Raw genomic sequence first — 19,676 nt, 5'->3', positions numbered from 1 at the left:
GCTTTAGAATTTTAGGGAATCTTTTGCTGCCTCTATATGTCATTTTATTATCACCACATTTCAAATCTAAGCATCTGGTCCAGGAGTTCCCTCATTAGCCAGACCACCAGGAAACCAGGGGGCAGGCGGCTGTGTATGTATGTAGTCACAAGTCCAGACCTGTATCACCTGCTTTTGCAACTTCAAGTTCAACTCTTTCTTTCTCTTCCCCTCTCAATCCTGCCCTCTCCCTCCCTCCCTCTCCTCCTCTCCCTCTCCCTCTCCCCCCTCTCTCTCGCTGTCCCTCTTTCCTTCCCTCCTCCTCCCTTCCCTCTCTCTCATATACACACAATGTATTTCTATCTTTTTGTGCATCAGAATGCACCACATCATATTTCTAAAGGAAGTAACTATGGCTGAATGTTAATACTAATCTTCAAGGACAGACAAAGAAGCCCTAAGTTCACTACCTGGTAGCAGGTAAGCATTAAATAAATTGTACACTAATGTTGGAAAAGAGTCAGGGTCTAAGAGATGGAGACTAGGGGGCATCTGCCATTAGCACAGCTCTAAGCACAGATCAGAACTAAATAAATAATCGCTATTTGAAAGATGCTTCCTGGTTGAAAGAGAGATCCAGAAATATCTCCTCAACTGAATTGGCTTAGACCTAAGTTATAAAAATTTACACATCACAATGAACAGCAACAAACCTATTTTACCTCACTTTTTATCGTTCAAATAACATATGAATGCATTCTTCCTCAGGAAAAAAAAAAGACTGTTACAGATATAGCTAAAGTCCCCCCTTGATTATCACCCCCATTGTTGGAATCAGCCTACTCCTTCAAGTTAAGGACTTCTCTGAATTTGGTACATAAGCTATCAAATGTTTTTATGTCTGCATATGCAAATATGTATCGCGATAAAAAATCTAGAGAATTAAACTAGGTGATCAACAGAACGCTCATTGTATTATTTTTTGTATGTTTAAAATATTATACAATAATTTTAAAAGAAAACATATACCATTGTTTTATATGTTTTTCTACAGATTGTATCATATTGTATTAGCACTCTAAATTTGTCCATTTCACTCAACAATGTATTTTTCATATCTACCCATATTGGCACTTAGAGAATAAGTCCATTGCTTTTAATTTCTATGTCTGTTCTACCACATTTACCACATTTTTTCAGACTTTATTTATGGGAATTTACATTGTTTCCAACATTTCATTATTTAAACGATGTTGCTATGAACATCCATAAAGTGACTCTGTAAATGTGCAAGTATTGGTCCAGGATAGTTCATTAGAATAGACTTTCAGTGTTATATAGAATCACAATTTTGGTTTTAGTAAGTACTTTCAGCCTTCCAAAGTGTGCTAATTTACACAATCACAGTGTATAACATTTGTTTAGTTTCTTCACATCTTCACCAATGCTTGATCTCGATCAGTCATTTCAAATTTTGCAAATCTGACTGGAAGAAAAGGCACCTCATTTTTGCATTTTCCTGTTTAGTAATCAGGTTAGGCATCTTCTAATACATTTACTGGCCATTTGTAAGTCGTTTTCTGAGAATGGCCTGCTCATATTCTCTGCCTATTCCCTCCTTTTTAAAAAGATTGTTTTTCTTATTAATATTTTTGTTATTACAACTACGATTATTATCTACATATTCTGGAAATTTTTAGTTTTATGTAGATCTAGATGTGACTTTTAATATCAAGAGTCTGTCGGTGAGAGAAATGTACCGACTCGGGAGGCTCTTGTGCCGCAAAGCATGCTGGGCATCATAGAGCCGCAGGCCGGGCGCGTACGTGCCTCGTCGGAATCACTCGAGAAATTTGAAGATGATTAGAAACCTAGGAAATGGCTTCTTTAAGTCCTCCGTTTCTCCACTCATACTCCTAAAGAAGGTTGAATTGGCAGTTCCCAGAAGACGGCCTGTAACAAAAATTATTACAATGACCGAGTTATGTGAACGGAGACGCACGCAGTTTCGTCAGCGTCCTCTCCTGCTGCTGGCTTCCTCATCCTTTTCCTCGGAACGCATTCCAGCGTCTTGTTTACATGTCAGAGGGAGCTCTGAATTGAATATTTATGACTGATTTTTCTAAAGGAAGCTTCGCATTATTTACCTGCCTGTCGGGCGCCATTGTGCACTGAAGGATGCGGTCTGCATGTCTAATGAGTTAAAGACAGATGCTTTCTATCCAAGGACGTTTTAAAATAAAACAAGCGCTAGCTTATGCTGACTGTTCAGAAATAAAAGCTCAGGCAAAACTATCAGGCACAAACTCTAATTACAAATTAAATCCCTTCTTCATCTTAATCCTTCTACCTTTTAATTTTATTTTCATAGAGATCAAGAATAAAGAGTACTTCCGGCATATTTTTGTGAGGTAGTAGTTCAGCTCTCTTAAGCCTTGTCATCTAGTAAGAAGTAGAAGGAAGAGAAAAGAATCAGTGTGGTAAGGGTGGGTCAGGAGACTGAAAATCTTACCAGCCAAAGAGGAAAACTGAATCTGAAAGATGGATTTTCCCAAATTTTTACTTTTAATTGCAGAAATAAAAACACATGAAAGATCATATGACTTGATCTTTCTTATATATAATGAGATGAGCTTGCTATTGGTTTTTTTGTTTGTTTGTATTAACAAACAAACCAAATCTTATTATAGCAGAGAAACACTGCCCTTCAAAGTAATTACCTTGGAGGAGTGCATGATAATTCCAAGTATGTGGCAATTGCTCAAAGTACTTTTGAAGTTTCCCTTGAAGATGCCTTTAGAGCCAGTCTACACATTCATGAGAAAATGGTTCTTTACTTTATAATCATACCACATTTGGGGGCCAAAATCAGCATGGTCTGGTTTGATATTCATTAGACAGAAAATCAAATTCATTCTCAAAGAATGGATATTTATCATGCACAGAGGAACCAAAAGTATGATGTGCCACACCAGTTCTTGAGGCAATTTGCATTGAGAGTGGTAATCACATTTTGAAAAATCATGGTATAAATCCCAATATATTTATTTTTTTTTCACTTAGTATTACACTCACAAACACAATCATGTTTTGGAGCTGCCGGCTGTCTTCCACCAACCCAGGACTCTCATCCCTAGAATTTTCTCATAGGATGTTGTTACTATTGTCATTTTTCTGTGTTCTGCTACCCATATCTCAATCCTAGTCTCAAAATCTTATCCCTGATTGGTTCACGTTGATCTCATTCATGTATCTCTGGGTGAATGACTTAACATCACTTGACCTTCTCTCTGCCTTAATCCTGACTTGGCCAGTTCCCAAACAGAAGGAGGGTGAGAGGGGGTTGGAGGGGGAATAAAGCCAGAATTTGGATGGGCAGTTTTAAGATGGTGAAATTTGCAAGGTCTGAATTCCTTCCCAAGACTTCAACCTCCTTCTCTGCTTAGAGGCATTCAGGGTTCCATCCACCTGGCCATTAGCAGATAATGTTGGTAGGAATTTAGCAGGCTTGCATTACACTAGGCTCCGTAAATTAATACAACAAGAGTAAATACAGCGATAATGGGCTGCTCTGGCAAGGACAAATTATTTGTCCAACATGGGAATCATTAGCACCTCTTTTTTTTTTTTTTTAGGTACGAGGGGCCAGGTATTAAACCCAGGACCTCATATGTGGGAAGCTGGTGCTTAACCACTGAGCCACATCAGCTTCCTTGAGTTGGTTTTTTCATTTGTTTTGCTTGTTGTTTCTTTTTGTTTTCTTTCAAGAGGCACTGGGAACTGAACCTGGAACCTCCCATGTGGGAGGCAGGATCTCAAGTGCTTGAGTCATATGTGCTCCCAATTCATTCATTTTTTTTCCCTCTTTTTGTCTTTATTTATTTTTTTAATATTACATTAAAAAAATATGAGGACCCCATATACCCCTACCCCACTCACCCCACTCCTCCCCCCATAACAACAATCTCTTCCATCATTATGAGACATTCACTGCATTTGGTGAATACAAGTTGGAAAACAGTCAGGTTGAATTCCCTAAAAGGTCAGCTGCCAAATGTAAACTCTGAGATGCAAATATCACATTTTTACAATATTTCTTTAGGAATATACTATACAAATTATATAAAGGGCCTTTCAGAGAAAATAAAAGCCATACATATCCCAAGAGTTTGTCTAAACTTCCACAGTTGAGTAAAATTTCTGAAGAACTTTCCTATTGTTCTCCCATTGATCTCCCGTTGCTCTTCCATTGCTCTCCCATGCCCTAAGTCTTCTGATTTGTTGGGGGAGCAGGGATGGGAGGTAGGGGAACAGTCAGCGGCAGGAGAAATTCCAGCATAAGTGTGACCCAAAGTTATACTACAGACATTAACAGCTGAGATATTTCAAGGCCAAACAGGTGTAAAGATGAAGACATCTGAAATAGCTGTTACAGCAATTCAGTGCTCTTAATACAGCATTTGAGTGAAGGGTAGAGCTGGTTGGGACAAGGAGGTGTCATACCAGGGAATTCTTTATTTTACACTCCCCACTGATTCTGGTTCTACCTACAGTTTTTCCACAGGTCAGATTTCAAGTGCTGGGCAACAATTGGACATGTGCGCTGGCTCTTAGCCATAGCCTGAGCCAGCAACAAATAATACACTTCAGACAGTCAGAAGAAAGGCATGTTCTCAAGAGCACAAGGAATGCCACACTGGACCTGACCTCAGCTCCATGCAACTGTTCAGCGTTCAGGACACATCTGTTCAGGGCACAGAATACTCGTTCAACAGGAAAACTTACTTCAAGAACATGAAAACAATAAAAAGAAGGGCCACGTGAATCTTCCTTGAGAACCATAGTCCAGTTCTTCTTTCTTTTCCACAATGTTCACCCCATATCTGCTTGAATATCTGCATCAGCTCCTACCTTGGCAAAACTTACTTTGGAATGCCACTGTTTCCCTTTCCTTCTGCAAATAAAGGCAATAACTTATTATTGGCCTTTTGCATATTCTGTGGGAAGAGGCACTTCCTCCAAATTTTGATCTCCCCAAACAAAAAGGGGGAGGAGGAACAACAGCCTGGCTACACACAATCTACAATGAGACAAGGGCTTGTGCTCAGATTCATTGCAGGGATTTGCCTAGCAAACACTCAAGAGAGAAAGAACAAATGGTTATGGAAATCCATTTGGTGAGATGTACTGAGTGTACAGGTTTCAAAAAATGAAAACATTGTCATTTTGCCATTTTTAAATATAATAAAATATTTAAAATGCATAGAAAAATAGAGATTTATAACAAATACCAATATACATGTCAACCATATTTAACAGATCTGCTACATTTGTTTTGATCTTTTTAAAAATAAATAAAACATAAAGAGAAATATATAGCTGTAGTACCTTTTATATGGCCCTCCCTGACGGCATTTCTCATTTATTCTGCCTCCTTAGAGGTAACTGCTATCCAGAAATTGATGTGCTTCCTTTCCATCTATGTTTTTATATATTTATCATATAGTGATATATCCATAAAACAAAACATATTGTTTTGCAGCACAATTTAAATAAATTAATACACATATGAGTATTGTGCAGGTGTGTTTGTGTGTGTGTGTGTATGCATGTGTGTTTATGTAGACTTTAAGGAACTGGTATTCTTTTCTTTATTTTTTTACAATTAAAAAATCAATATGTACTGAATGTGTCTATAATGCTGGACCAGATTAGATCACCAGAAATTAGACTTTCAAAGCAATGTAAAAGTTTTAATGGAGAAGTCATTTTTCAATAAGAACAATTGTCTTTCCTGTACACATAAAATCACTGATCAAATAGACTTCCGTGAATATAATAAAGAAATGTTGTTTGGGTTCATAGTAGCAGCCAATCTAGTAAGTTAGTGTTTTAAACCTTTATCTGCAGTTGACTTTTGAACAGGGGGGTTATTTACCTGACAGAATCAGGAGTTCAATGATCTCTGCATCACCCAGAAACGCAGCCACATGAAGGGGAGTTCGCTTCTCAGAATCCTGAAATAAACCATGTCAAAGATATGCAACAGGTCAGTGGCAGTTCCAGATGCTTTAGGAGACATAGTAAGATGTGCCACTCATTCTGAGGTTAATGCTTGTGGAAGGGAGTGAAGGCCAAATACCTACTCAGGTGAGTTCTGGTTATAGATTTTTTCTTAGCCTACCCAACAGTTACATGTATATAGATTCCACTTTCTGTGTCTGTGCATCATATTTTCCTCCCTGCTCCTTTCTACTGAAACCAAGCTCAGGTCAAGGACAGACCTTTACACATTGGCTGATGAATTTCAGTTTATTTTCAAGCCTTCAGCACGGTAAGAAAAAAATAAAAAATAAAAACAAAATTCAAACCTTCCTACCTACCTTGGCAACATGGTTCAAAGCTTTCAATAAGTTATTTTCTTTCTAAGGAACATCCTGGAATTGTTCACAAGGACATTAAACATAAGTACTGTCAATTTTCTCCTTTCTATCCCCATTACCTCTTGCCTAGACTTCTGCCCATTCATGTAATACTCATTGAATGCCTAGTGTATACCAGGAACCAGATTCTGGCAGTATAGGAGGGATCACAACAGAAGCTTACATTGCAGGGAGGGAAGAATAATAGTCATGGAAATAAACACCTAAGATCATTTTACATGGTAATAAAGATTATGACAATATTAAAACAGAGAAATGGGATCAAGTGACTTGGGGGGTGGGGAGGGGTGGAATTAGATTACTTAGAGTGGTCATGTAATGACTTTCTGAGGAAGGTGACATTTAAGCCAAGAGCCAAGGTAGGTATTACTATCTCAATTTAAAATTGAGGAAACTGTAGCTCAAATAAATTAAGAACTTCCTTAAGACCACACAGGCCCAAGATTGGAGCCCAGGTCCAAGATTGGAACTGTAGTCTGTCCTTGGCAAAGTTTTTAACACATCGTGCTGAAAGGCAGCAAGATAACATGCAGAGAAAATGATATCATTTCCTCATCTGTAAATTAAAGCTAATATTATTTACCTCAGAGAACTAGGTAAGTAAGATAAGTAAAGCCTGAGGCACAGGGCTTGGAGCACAGCAAGTGTTCCTTGCATAGTCAGTATTATCATCAGCAGAGATAGTTGTGTGATACCCTCTCTCTGAGACTGAGAACTCTCTCAGGGTAGAGAACCCGGTTTTACTCTGCTTTGTCCCCATAGTCACAGCATACTAGGCACTCAGCATAAGAAGTTGCTGAATTCAGTTAGTCGACATGCACAACCTCGTCCACAAACTTCCATCAACTACTCCATAAAAATGGTAACCAAAGCCTGTATGCAGTATTGGGGGTTCTCATTAAAATGAGCATGCATTGATTTCAGGAATTTCATGATTCTTGGATTTGCTGTTGATTTTACTCATCATTCCTGATATCACTTAATTATACAATTGACCTAATAACCTTTGATTAGCCCAAGGATATTATTCTGTTTTCTGACAGTTCAGGTCCTCTGCTCTTCCTCTGTTTCTTTCAGACTATTGCTTTTAGTCATTTTATGACTCACTAGCTACTAAATCAGATGGCAGGCAGGGTAATAACAAGAATTCATTAGGAAGTCTGTTAAGTAGGTTTTATGAAGGGTTGGGCTAACATTAGTTGCCAAAAAAAGAGGGATTTGAATTAGTTAGGAGATTATGTTGTCTATGTATGGCTGCAGGCAATTACTATGGATAAGTGGGAATAGGCCAGCCATGCAAACATAAAATAATGGTATGTACTGAGAAATTCACTAAGATATACAATGTAGCCACCACCAGGATGATGATATCACCCTATCTTTGAAAATGAAGATTTGGTATTTGAAAACATATGCTTTGGGAAGCAGATGTGGCTCAAGTACTTGGGCGCCTACCTACAACATGGGAGGCCCCAGGTTTGGTTCCTGTTGCCTCCTAAAAAGAAGATGAGCAGACACAGAAAGCATACAATGAATAGACATAGAGAGCAAACAGCAAGCACAAACAATGGGGGAAAAGGGAGAATAAACAAATAAATAAATTTTTTAAAAATGCGTTTATTCGAGAATCAAGTGCATTAATTTGTACAATGAACAAGACACATAACACAAATGTTTTTCCAATTCTTCTACTGATATTCCTAAAGTACTTTTTGTGTTCAGCCTCATGTTATTTTCAATTCCCTACTATATACACTTAAAAGTTTTTCTTGGGTCTAGTGATAAAGCTATGTAATTATATGTTCTTCTGTGAATTGAATTGGTTCCAGAGCTTGGTTCAGCAAACTAAACCTTATAGAAGTGATTTAAATAAGGACTAACTCAACCCAAACTAATTATGACTTCATCTGACCTGAAGCAAAGTCAATGTTCTATTTGAGAACTTGGCCTCAAATGAAAAGCCAAAAGTTCTCAACATCCCTCCCTATCTTGCAAGTCTTGTTGGTCTGTCATTATATAACTGGCTTTGCCAATTTCTGTGGCCCCTTTTATGACACAACATGTTCAAACTAAAGTTTCTATAACATGAGAAGGGTGTGTGTATGTGAGATCATATTGTAAAATTCTTGATTGTAGATCCCAATGATTCTGCTACTATGCATTTGCAGGTTTCTTGTAGCTTCCAGGACAGCATTGCCAAATGATTCTCTTTATCCATGACAGATAGGTAACTGCAGAGAAGATCTGTACCTTGGCAGCTGTCCTTTAGTTCTCCAAAGCAACAGAACCATGTATATGTGCTATTAAGATCTCAGCCAAAATAAAAATCCATTTCACTCTCGAAAAGAGACCAAGGGTTGCTAGCAGCTGCATAATGAGCCATTATACAATGGCCATGAGTCAAGGAATAAATGACTGTGCCTCAGTAATCACCATTCTCTATAAGGTGAAACCATCAAGGTGGTTGCAGCTCATCCTTCTGCCTAAGCATAAGGGCACTCTACTTAGCTAAATACATGGCGTAGGAGATGCAATGGTAGAACGAGAGGAAAGGCTGCAGGAGAAGATAATATTAGTACAAACACTAGTAAAAATTGATTCTAGGCCAAAGATAACCTAGGGTGCCTAGAAGAAGAAATGAAATCTATCAGGTAATTACAGAGTGCTTTTAATTTATTTTTCAAAATGCCTTCTCACCTATTCTACTACTTGAATCTTGCAACATTCCTATCAGGGGCGAAGTGCCTTTCGCAGCATTCTTAAGTCTTATTGTCATCATTGAAAATGTAAGGAACTTGGGTCCTGGTTAGGGTATATGACTTTGCCCAGCAAAGCAAACTTATGGCAAAGAATTAGACGTCCTGGCTCCCAACCTGACAACTTTTTTCTGTATAGAAATGGTAGAAAGCACTTCATCATACAAGTTGCCAAGATAGTCAAAAAACTATTCCACTCCAAACTCCAAGAAATCCTGGGAGGGAAATGACAAACATATAATAAACATCCTTTTACATGAGCTTACAGGAAATTAAAGTAAGTAGTCTGAAATGAATTAAACGAGAACCAAAGTACATGTGCTTATACTGCAAAGTATATACTTATCTTGGAGAAGCCAGGGCACTGGGATTTAACAGTTGCTCAGGGACAGGAGATGAGGGGAAAACTAGAGCTAAGACTCTCAGATAAAGAAAGACACTTGAAGTGGTCTTGAAGAAAGACCCTCGAAATGACAGGTGGGCACACAAGCAGATGTCAAAGAGATACTTTAGCCTGGGTTCTTGGTGAGGGAATGAAAATGTTTCCACTGACTATTTGCATACAGAGTCTGCTCTCATGTGGCTTGGGGTTTTGAATTCACACTCCTGTATGGTCTAGTAACTTTCAAGCCAAAACATAGGCCTAAAAATTGGTTCTCGGCAAATGATAAGTCCAGGGTGCCTAGAAGAAGAAACAAAACCTATCTGGAGAGATGTGCTCTTGATCCAGGCAACCTAGGATGCCCACAGATTAAACCCTCACGGAAGCGCTCACAAGCTTACACCACACAACCAACATAAAAATAATTCATCATTATCAAGAGTTAGCAGGCATAACAACCAGCAAGAACTTGAGATAACTGAAGAATCAGATAGAGATTATTAGTAATGTTTAAACTCATTTAAGACATAAAAGGACTTAAAAATCAAGGGGAAAAAACAAAACAATTTTATTAAAATGGACACAATTTGGGGGAAGGTATGAAGGAATAGTTATGGGAAGAGATACCAATTCATGATGCTAGCAGTCACTGAAGACCTTGGTCCCAAAGTGATGAAAAACAGGAAGAATAAAAAAAGAAAGAATAGGAAAAGAATAAATAAGCATAGTGACTTTGGGGGACTTTACAGTGACACTTTTCAACCATTTACCTAGCTTTAAATATTTATTGAGTAGCTATTATATTCCAGGCATTGTGGTAAGCATTAAGGACACAAAATGAAAACCACCAGCCCCTAACCTAAATGAAACACAGTCCAATTAGCAGTTTTCAATGTTAGGGCATCAGGAAAAAAAGGGAATAACAGGGCAGTGGCAATTAGTGATAACTCTTGATAGTAAATGATTTTTTAAAATCATCAAACCCAATGAAACCAATGTCTTAGTGAACACACACATTAAAAAAATTCATCCGATTCTGAATTGCCCTGACAGGAAGTTTAAACTGACACACCCACAAAAAAAGTCGTCTGCTGAAGTAGGAAATAAACACATCTTGCCCAAGACTCCCTAGAGGCCTACCAAGCCCCGCTTCTCTGGGAACCCAGGAAGCCCGGCCAGACTTCCAAGCCAGTCAGAGAGCCCAGCCTGTATTTTACAGGCTGATTTAGGAGCAGTTTATGGATCAAAATTAGAATCTAGGCCCAGACCCAGACCACAGTAGCATTCAGGCACAGTGGCTGAGCTAAGTGCTCTGTGGCAATTGCATTCACTTCCACCTTTTTGCCCAAGCTGATCATGATCAGCAGCTAATGAGTGGTCATGTAGGTCTTTACAATATCCATGAATACAAGAGAAGAAAATAATTCAAAACCAAGCACTATAACATTAATACACAGGAGAACTGGCTCCAGTGTTTTTAAAAACAGTCCCAACTATCACAAAGAGGAAGATACACTAGTGTTTATTCTCCACCGCCCAGAAGCTCCAATAGCCCTTTGCAAGGAGATTCAGACCTATGATAAGATTCATGTTTCCAGAAGGAAGGTAAACCCTCCTTTTCTATGAATAGCCAAAGATACACATGGCCCGCTGCCATCTGAGCTAAACTGGCAGTATGTCATAGATAGATCAGGCAAAGGAAGTTTCTGAGTCGTCTGTTTACCAAAGAAGAAGATGAAAGAAAATAAAGGAATTTAAGCATGTAAAGTGACTTTGACATGGGCAGAGAGGCCATTCTGACAGCTAAAACCATTGTGTAAACAGACTAAGGGGGCACCCCAGCTTTTATTTTGAAGATTAAGAACTGTTTATCACATGTGTTGGAAGTTCTCAGCTAGAAACACATGATCTAATCTGCATTATAAGTATCTGTCATACACTAAAACAAACATCCCTCCCTATATATAAATATCTTACATACCAAGGCAGACAGATGGAGCAATATTTTGAAAACAAGCACGGCAAAGCCTTCCTGTCATGAAATACAGAACTTAAGTTGCAACTGTCAATCCAAACACCCACTGAAATCAAAGGATCTGGGAAATAACTGACAACTTATACCCGAGGAGCTTAATGCAATATTGAACAGACACCACCAGAGACAAGGAGATACCTAAAGAAACTCTGAACATAAAATAGGTACCTTCAAGATATTTCAATCATGTAAGGAAAAAAGTCAAAGACATATTATAGAATTAAATCAAATAAGATGCAAAATGGAAAGGATGCTCAGTCTTAAAGTGGGGAATAATTTCTAATATCTCATAAATACAGAGAATTACTGAAAATATTATAACAGACCTATATGTGCCCAATAGCAAAATCAAGCATGTTAACATTTTCCTATATCTGCTTCAGAACTGTTTTTATAAAACTAGCTTCAGTGGTAAAGTGTTATGAATGTTGTAACTTATCTGCAAATGATTCAGAAAATAACTTGAAATGTTTGTGTATGTGTGTATTAGGGTGTGTGTGTGTGAGTGTGTGTGTATACATGTGTATGTGTATGAATTAGGTTAGGTTGTTTTCCACACTTCACTATTACACACTGTGTTGTAATGTATATATTTGTACATGTCTCTCTGTGCATATGTGTGAGAATTTCTCCAGAGCAAATATCAGGAAATGAAAGTACTGGATCTTAGTACTAGCTTTCAAAAGTAGTTTTACAAATTTGTACCCACTCCCACTAGCCACATATGAATTCCTTTTCCCAACATCCTTGCCAACATTTGATCTTTTCAGTTATAATATTCTTTGCCAATATGATGTGCTTACATGGTATTTCGTTGTGGCTTTAATTTGCATTATACTATATAAAAGTGAGTTGAGATTCTTCTCATATGTTTACTCAAAATTCTATTGAGTTATTAGTCTTTTTCTTATGATATGGAGAATTTTTTATATTGTTTTTTCAATTTTCAATAAAAATTCAACTTAGTCCTTCACCTGGACATATCAGAGAAGGGCCAGTGTAAACCCAAGTCACCATAAGAGAACAATTTAAATTTACAATCGTTATCCATCCTTCATTCATGTATTATCCCATGGAGCTGGATTTTCCTTGGCTTGGATTTTCCTTGACTCAAAGGTGACAGCAAATCTCCACCCCTACAAGTCCCCACCATCAAGCAACTTCCATTATTTTGGTGTTTTCACTAATTTGAATGTAATGTGGAAATATGAGAATTATTAGTACAGTTTGCTATATCTAAAAATGTTCAAATTACAAGCTCAAATATCAAAACTATATCCAACTCTTGAAAATTGCACTTGAAAGAAGCACTCAGAAGAATTTAAAATGAAGATAAAATAAATGAGAATACCAAAGACATTTTTATTATATCTTCCTTAAGAACTAGACACTGGATATTGTTACTGCACTAATTTTTAAAAATAAAATAAGGCATATTGAGCAAAAAATGAGTCAGAAATATATATTTTCTTTTTTAACCCTTAAAATAATGCTGTGAATAATATACCATTCCCTTTTTATAGCTGAGGACCCTGATACTTCGAGATGATAAGTAACTTCTCCAGAGTCACACAGCTAATAAGTGGTAAAACAAGGATTCAAAACTAGATATGATTCCTTTGTTCACATTCTTGTTGATTTTGAGTAGTTATAAGCCAGGGTAAGCAATATGAAAATTATTGTTCATTACATTTGATATTCTTGCCTAATACTGTAGACTACATGACAAAATTCTTGTGAGTAAAAAATATGAGCCAGCAAAAAGAAGAAAGTTGGACAACTAACATTACCTAATTTTAAGACTTATTTTAAAGCTACAGTAATCAAGGCAGTATGATATTAATGCAAAGACAGATAAATAGATCAATGGAACACAGTAAAGTCCAGAAACAAACCTACAATTACGTGGATAAATAATTTTCAAAAAAGTTGCAAAATCAATTCACTGGTGAAAGGACAGACTTGTCAACAAAGGGTGCTGGAACAATTGGATATCCATATGCAAAATTTAAAAAAAAAAAAAAAGCTTTGACCCATATCTTGCATCTTAGGAAAAATTAAATCAAATTGAATCATAGAATTAATATGAAAGTTAAAATTATAATATCTCTTGAGGAAAACTGGAGAAATATTTTATGACTTTGGGTCAGGCAAAGATTTGTTAGATATGATACCAAAGCTCAATCCATAAAAGAATAAAGCCATAAATTGTACTTTAATAAAATTAAAAACTTTTGCTCTTCAAAAGACACTGTTAAGACAATGAAAAGACAAGTTACAGATTGGGAGAAAATATTTGTAAAGCATATATTGGATGAAGGGCTTGTATACAGAATATAAAAAATACTCTCAAAACTCAATAATAAGAAAGCAAACAACCCATTAAAAAGTAGGCAAAATATTTGAATAGACATTTCACCACAAAAGAAGTATAGTTAGCAAATAAGCACATGAAATGATGCTCAACATCATTAGTCATTAAAACTTATTACATGTGCAAATTGAACTTAAAACAAACTGCAAATTAAAACTTATTACACTCTTAGTAAAATGGCTAAAATTAAAAAGACTAACTCTACCAAGTGTTGGTGAAGATGTAGAGGAGGAATTGGAATGTTCATACTCTGCAGATGGGAATGTAAAATGGTAAAACCACTTTGGGAAACAGTTTGGCAGTTTCTTAAAAAGTGAAACATATACCCACCCTATAATCTAGGTGTTCCACTGTTAGATATATACCAAAGAAAATGAAAGCATATGCCCAAAGATTTGTACATGAATGTTCATCACAGTTTTATTTGTAAGAGACAAAAACTGGATGTTTTTCCAAATTTCTACTACAGATAAGTGGATAAGCAAACTGTGATATGGCCATACAATGGAATATTACTTGGCAATAAAAATGAATGAGCTATTGATAAAATATGCCAGATGATTCAGAATAATTATGTTGAGTGAAAGAAACCAGGCCAGAGGAAAAAAGAGTACATAGAAGAAGAATAAACTTGAAGGGTATTTGTGGGAAGATGGTGATGAACTAGGCAGGCAGGGCCCAATTCTCTTGCAAAAACAACAGAGAAAGAGGTAAAACCTGTCCAAAGTACATGTTTTTGGGGTCAACAGAACAGGACAGTGCTATACACCCAGGAGGGTGAGGAACAGAGAGATGAAGAACCCAAAACAGCAAACGAGAGTTACCAAATTTCTGCGGCTGCCAGAAAAGGCTCCCCTCCTCCACCCCCAAAATATTAAGCTGGGGTAAAAACCCCTGGCTCAATGCAGTTAACCAAGAGGGTAACAGACATCTGCCTGTGTGTCCGCTGTTACAAGGGAAAAAGGACGGGGAGTTCAGACAGCAGAACGCACTTTGAATCTTCACTTTGGCCAGACCAAAATGTAGAAAACAGAGATTTCCTCTCTGTGGAAAGGTGTGCCCAATGATCACATCAGCTGGCTGGTCTGAAAATTGTATGGACAAAAACTGCTCTTGGTTCTCTCTGTAGCCTAACTCCTGGGAGAAAATCTGTGCCTCATTAGTGAGTCCATGGCCCAATTTGATAACTTAAGGTGGGCAATTTTAAAGACTTATAATAAGTTGAGCCAATTTCAAAGAAGAACTATGAAAAAAAAATAGACAAGAGAGAGAAATTGGTCATCAGAGTAAATTCACCAACATATTTAGATGCCTAGACATTAACAAAAAAATTACAAGCCATACTGGGAAACAGAAAGAGATGGCCCAGTCAAAGAGAAAAATCAAATACCCTCAAGAGATATAGGATTTAAGACAAGTTATCAAAGATAATCATACAACTCTCCTAAATCATTTCAAAGAATTGAGAGAAAATATGACTAAAGAGATAATGGATATATTAAGAAGACACTGGGTGAGCATGAAGAATAATTTGAAACCATGCAAAGAAAAGTAACAGACTTTGTGGGAATGAAAGACATGATGGATAAGATTAAAAATACCTTAGATGCACATAAGAGCAGATTTGAGTTGTCTGAAGACAAAATTAACGATTTCAAAGACAGAACATCTGAACTGGAAAAGGCAGGAGAATAGAAAGAGAAGAGGTATTAGTCAGTCAAAGGGGTGCTGATGCAAAATACCAGAAATTGGTTGGTTTTTATAAAGGGTATTTATTTGGGGTAGGAGCTTACAGATACCAGGCCATAAAGCATAAGTTACTTCCCTCACCAAAGTCTATTTGGAGCAAGATGGCTGCCAACATCTGCAAGGATTCAGGCTTCCTGGGTTCCTACATTCCTGGGGCTTGCTTTACTCTGGCTTCAAGGTTCCTTCCTTCCTGGGGCTGGCCTCTCTTTCCTCTGCGTGCTGACTTCCCAGGTCTTCAGCATCAAATTGTAACCTCAGAAATCCTTGCATCAAAAGCTCCAACTCTGTCCTTTGCCATGCCTTTCATCTGTGAGTTCCCATGCACCAAGGGGTGAGGACGCAATGCCCTAATCATAACTCAATCATGCCCAGGTACAGATCAGATTATAAGCATAATCCAATATTTATTTTTGGAATTTATCAATTATATCAAACTGCTACAGAAGGGAAAAAATAAAACCAATTCTCAGGGAGTTGAAAGGCAACATGAAATGCACAAACATATACTTAATCAATGTCCCAGAAGAAGAGAATGGAAAAGGGGCAGAAAGATTATATGAGGAAATAATGGCTGAAAACTTCTCAACCCTTATCAAAGACATAAATACTCACTATCCAAGAAGAACAACACACCACAAACAGAATAAATCCAAATAGACCTACTATGAGATACCTACTAATGACAAATATCAGAGATAAAGAGAGGGTTTTGAAAGCAGCAAGAGAAAAATCAAAGCATCATATACAAGGGAACCTCAAAAAGTTAGTGCCAGCCTCTCATCAGAAACCATAGAGGGGAGAGGAAAGTGGCATGATGTATTTAAGATACTGAAAGAGAAAAACTGCCAGTCAAGAACTCTGAATCTGGCAAAAACCATCCTTAAAAAATGAGGATAGTTTAAAGTCTTCACAGACAAACAAAAACTGATAGAATATGTTACCAAAAGACCAGAATTACAAGAGATACTAAAGGGAATGCTGCAGCCTGAAAGGGAAAAACAAGTAAAAGAGCTGTGGAGAAGAGTGAAAAAATGAAGATTATTAGAAAGGATAAATTAAAGGGTAAAAAGACAGACAATAGTACAATATGGCAACAGAAAGCCAAAGGACAGAATGGATGAAGTAAGTAATGCCTCTACAGGAATAATATTGAATGTTAATGGCTTGAATTCCTTCATCAAAACACATAGACTGATAGAATGGGTTAAAAAATATGAACCATCTATATGCTCTCTACACAAGATTCACCTTAAACAAAAGGACACAATCAGGTTAAAAGTGAAAGGTTGGAAAAAGGTATTCCATGCAAATAATAACACCCCCCCCCCCAAAAAAAAAAAGAACTGGAATAGCAATACTAATATTGGACTAAATAGATTTTAAATGCAAAACTGTTGTAAGGGATGAAGAAGGTATATTAATCAAAGGGGCAATTCACCAAGTAGAAATAACTATACTAAATATTTATGTACCTAACCTGAGCATCCCAAGATACATGAGGCACACACTGGCAAAGCTGAAGGCAGAAATAGATGCCTCTACAATATTAGTTTGAGACTTCAATACACCATTCTCAGTATTGGATAGAAGATCTGAATAGGGGATAAATAAAGAAACAGTGCACTTGAGTAATATGATAAATGAACTATGCCTAACATGTCTATAGAGGATTGCACCCCAAAACAGCAAGATACACATTCTTTTCAAGTGCTTATGGATGCTTCTCCAATATAGACCATATGTTGACTTAGAAGACAAGTCTCAATAAATTTTAAAAGATTGAAATTATACACTTTCTCTGCTCATAACGGAAAGGAGCTGGAAATCAAAAATGAACAGAAAAAGGGAAAATTTATAAACATATGGAAATTAAATAACACTCTTAAATAATCAGTGGATCAAAGAAAAAATTGCAAGAATTCATCAAATATCTTGAGACAACTGAAAATGAGAGCACAACATATCAAAACCTATGAGACATTGCAAAGGCAGTGCTGAGAGAGATATTTATAGCCCTCAATGCTTACATTAAAAAAGAAGAAAGAGGTAAAATTGAAGATCTAACTATTTATTTGGAGTAACTAGGAAAAGATGGTAAACTAATCCCAAACCAAGAAGAAGGAAAGAAATAGTAAAGAGCAGAGCAGAAATAAATGAAATCGAGATCAAAAAACAATAAAGAGAATCAACAAAACTGAAAGTTGGTTCTTTGAGGAGATTAAGAAAATTGACAAATCCTTAGCTAGACTGACAAAGAAAAAATTAGAGAAGACGTATAATAAAATCAGAACTGAGAGGGGAAGCATGACCACTTACCCCATAGAAATAAGAGAGATCATAAGGGGATACTATGAACAACTATATGCCAAAAAACTAGACAATGTAGATGAGATGGAAAATTCCTAGAAACACACAAACGAACTACACTGAACTGTAGAAGAAATAGAGGACCTCAACAAACCAATCACAAGTAAGGAGATTGAAACAGTCATCAAAAACTTTCTAGAGATGAAAAGCCTGGGATGAGATAGCTTCACAGATGAATTCTAACAGTCATTCAAAGACAATCTAAAACCAATCTTGCTCCAGCTCTTCCAAAAAATTTAACAGGAAATAATGCTACCAAATTCATTCTATGAAGCCAGCATCACCCTAATATTAAAACCAGATAAAGATACTACAAAAAAAGAAAATAACAGACCAATATCTCTAACTAATATGGATACAAAATTCCTCAACAAAATACTTGTAAACAGAATCCAAAAGCACATTAAGAAATTATTCACCACAATCAAGTGGGTTTTATCCCAAGCATGCAAAGGTGGTTCAACACAAGAAAATCAATTAGTATAATAAATGACATTTATAAACTGAAGAAGAAAAATCACATGATTCTCTCAATTGATGCAAAAAGTGCACTTGACAAAATACAGCACCCTTTCTTGATAAAAGACTCCAAAAGATAGGGATAGAAGGACTCTTTCTTAACATGGTAAAGTGCATATATGAAAAAACCTACAGCTAGCATTGTACTCAATGGTGAAAGACTGAACGCTTTTCCGCTGAGATCAGGAACAAGACAAGGATGCCCACTCTCACCACTATTATTCAATATTGTGCTAGGAGTTCCAGCTAAAGCAATTAGGCTAGGCAAAGAAATAAAAGGCACCAAACAGGAACGGAAAAAGTAAAACTTTCACTATTCACTGATGATATGATCCTATGTTTAGAAATTACTGAAAAATCCACAACAAAGTCACTAGAACTAATAGATGAGTTTAACAAAGTGGTAGGATACAAGATTAACATGCAAAAATCAACAGTTTCTATACACTACTGATGTGCTGTCTGAGAAGAAAATCAGAAAAAAATTTATAATAGCAACTAAAACAATCAAATATTTAGGAATAAACTTAACCAAGGACATAAAGGACCTGTATTCAAAAAACTACAAAATATTGCTAAAAGAAACCAAACAAGACTTAAATAAATAGAAGGACATTCCATGTTCATGGATTGGAAGAATAAATATATTAAGATGTCAATTCTACCAAACTGAATTACATAATCAATGCAATTCCAATGAAAATCCCAATGACTTTTTTGCAGAAATCGAAAAGCCAATAATCAAATTTATTTGGAAAGGAAAAGGACCCCGAATAGCCAAAAATGTCTTTAAAAAGAACAAAGTTGGAGGACTCTCATTTCCTGACTTTAAAGATTATTACTTAGCTACTGTGGTTAAAAAAAAAAAAAAAAAAGCATGGTGCTGGCATAAAGACAGACATATTGGCCAATGAAATTGAATTGAGAACTCAAAAACAGATTCTCACATTTACAGTCAAGTGATTTTTGACAAAGCTGTTAAGGCCACCCAGCTGCACCAGAAGAGTCTTTTCAACAAATGGTGCTGGGAGAACTGGATAGCCACATCCAAAAGAAAGAAAAAGCACCCCTA

The 19,676-nt window shown here is 36.7% G+C and overlaps 1 protein-coding gene across 7 annotated transcripts in view; it reads right to left on the bottom strand.

The window, feature by feature from the left end:
- The window catches only part of ANKRD44 (ankyrin repeat domain 44), a 334,769-nt gene that overhangs the window by 146,054 nt on the left and 169,039 nt on the right, over positions 1-19,676 (bottom strand). For all 7 annotated transcript variants that reach the window (XM_023591719.3, XM_023591720.3, XM_023591722.3 and 4 more), the window contains exon 3: positions 5,918-5,996. In XM_023591719.3, the coding sequence (XP_023447487.1) occupies positions 5,918-5,996 (79 nt within the window). The remainder of the gene's footprint in view (positions 1-5,917; positions 5,997-19,676) is intronic.

Source organism: Dasypus novemcinctus, chromosome 7 (assembly GCF_030445035.2).
Source record: "Dasypus novemcinctus isolate mDasNov1 chromosome 7, mDasNov1.1.hap2, whole genome shotgun sequence".
Classification (NCBI taxonomy): domain Eukaryota; kingdom Metazoa; phylum Chordata; class Mammalia; order Cingulata; family Dasypodidae; genus Dasypus; species Dasypus novemcinctus.
Note: the sequence above shows the minus strand (reverse complement) of the source record. Positions and strands in the feature narration are given on the sequence as shown.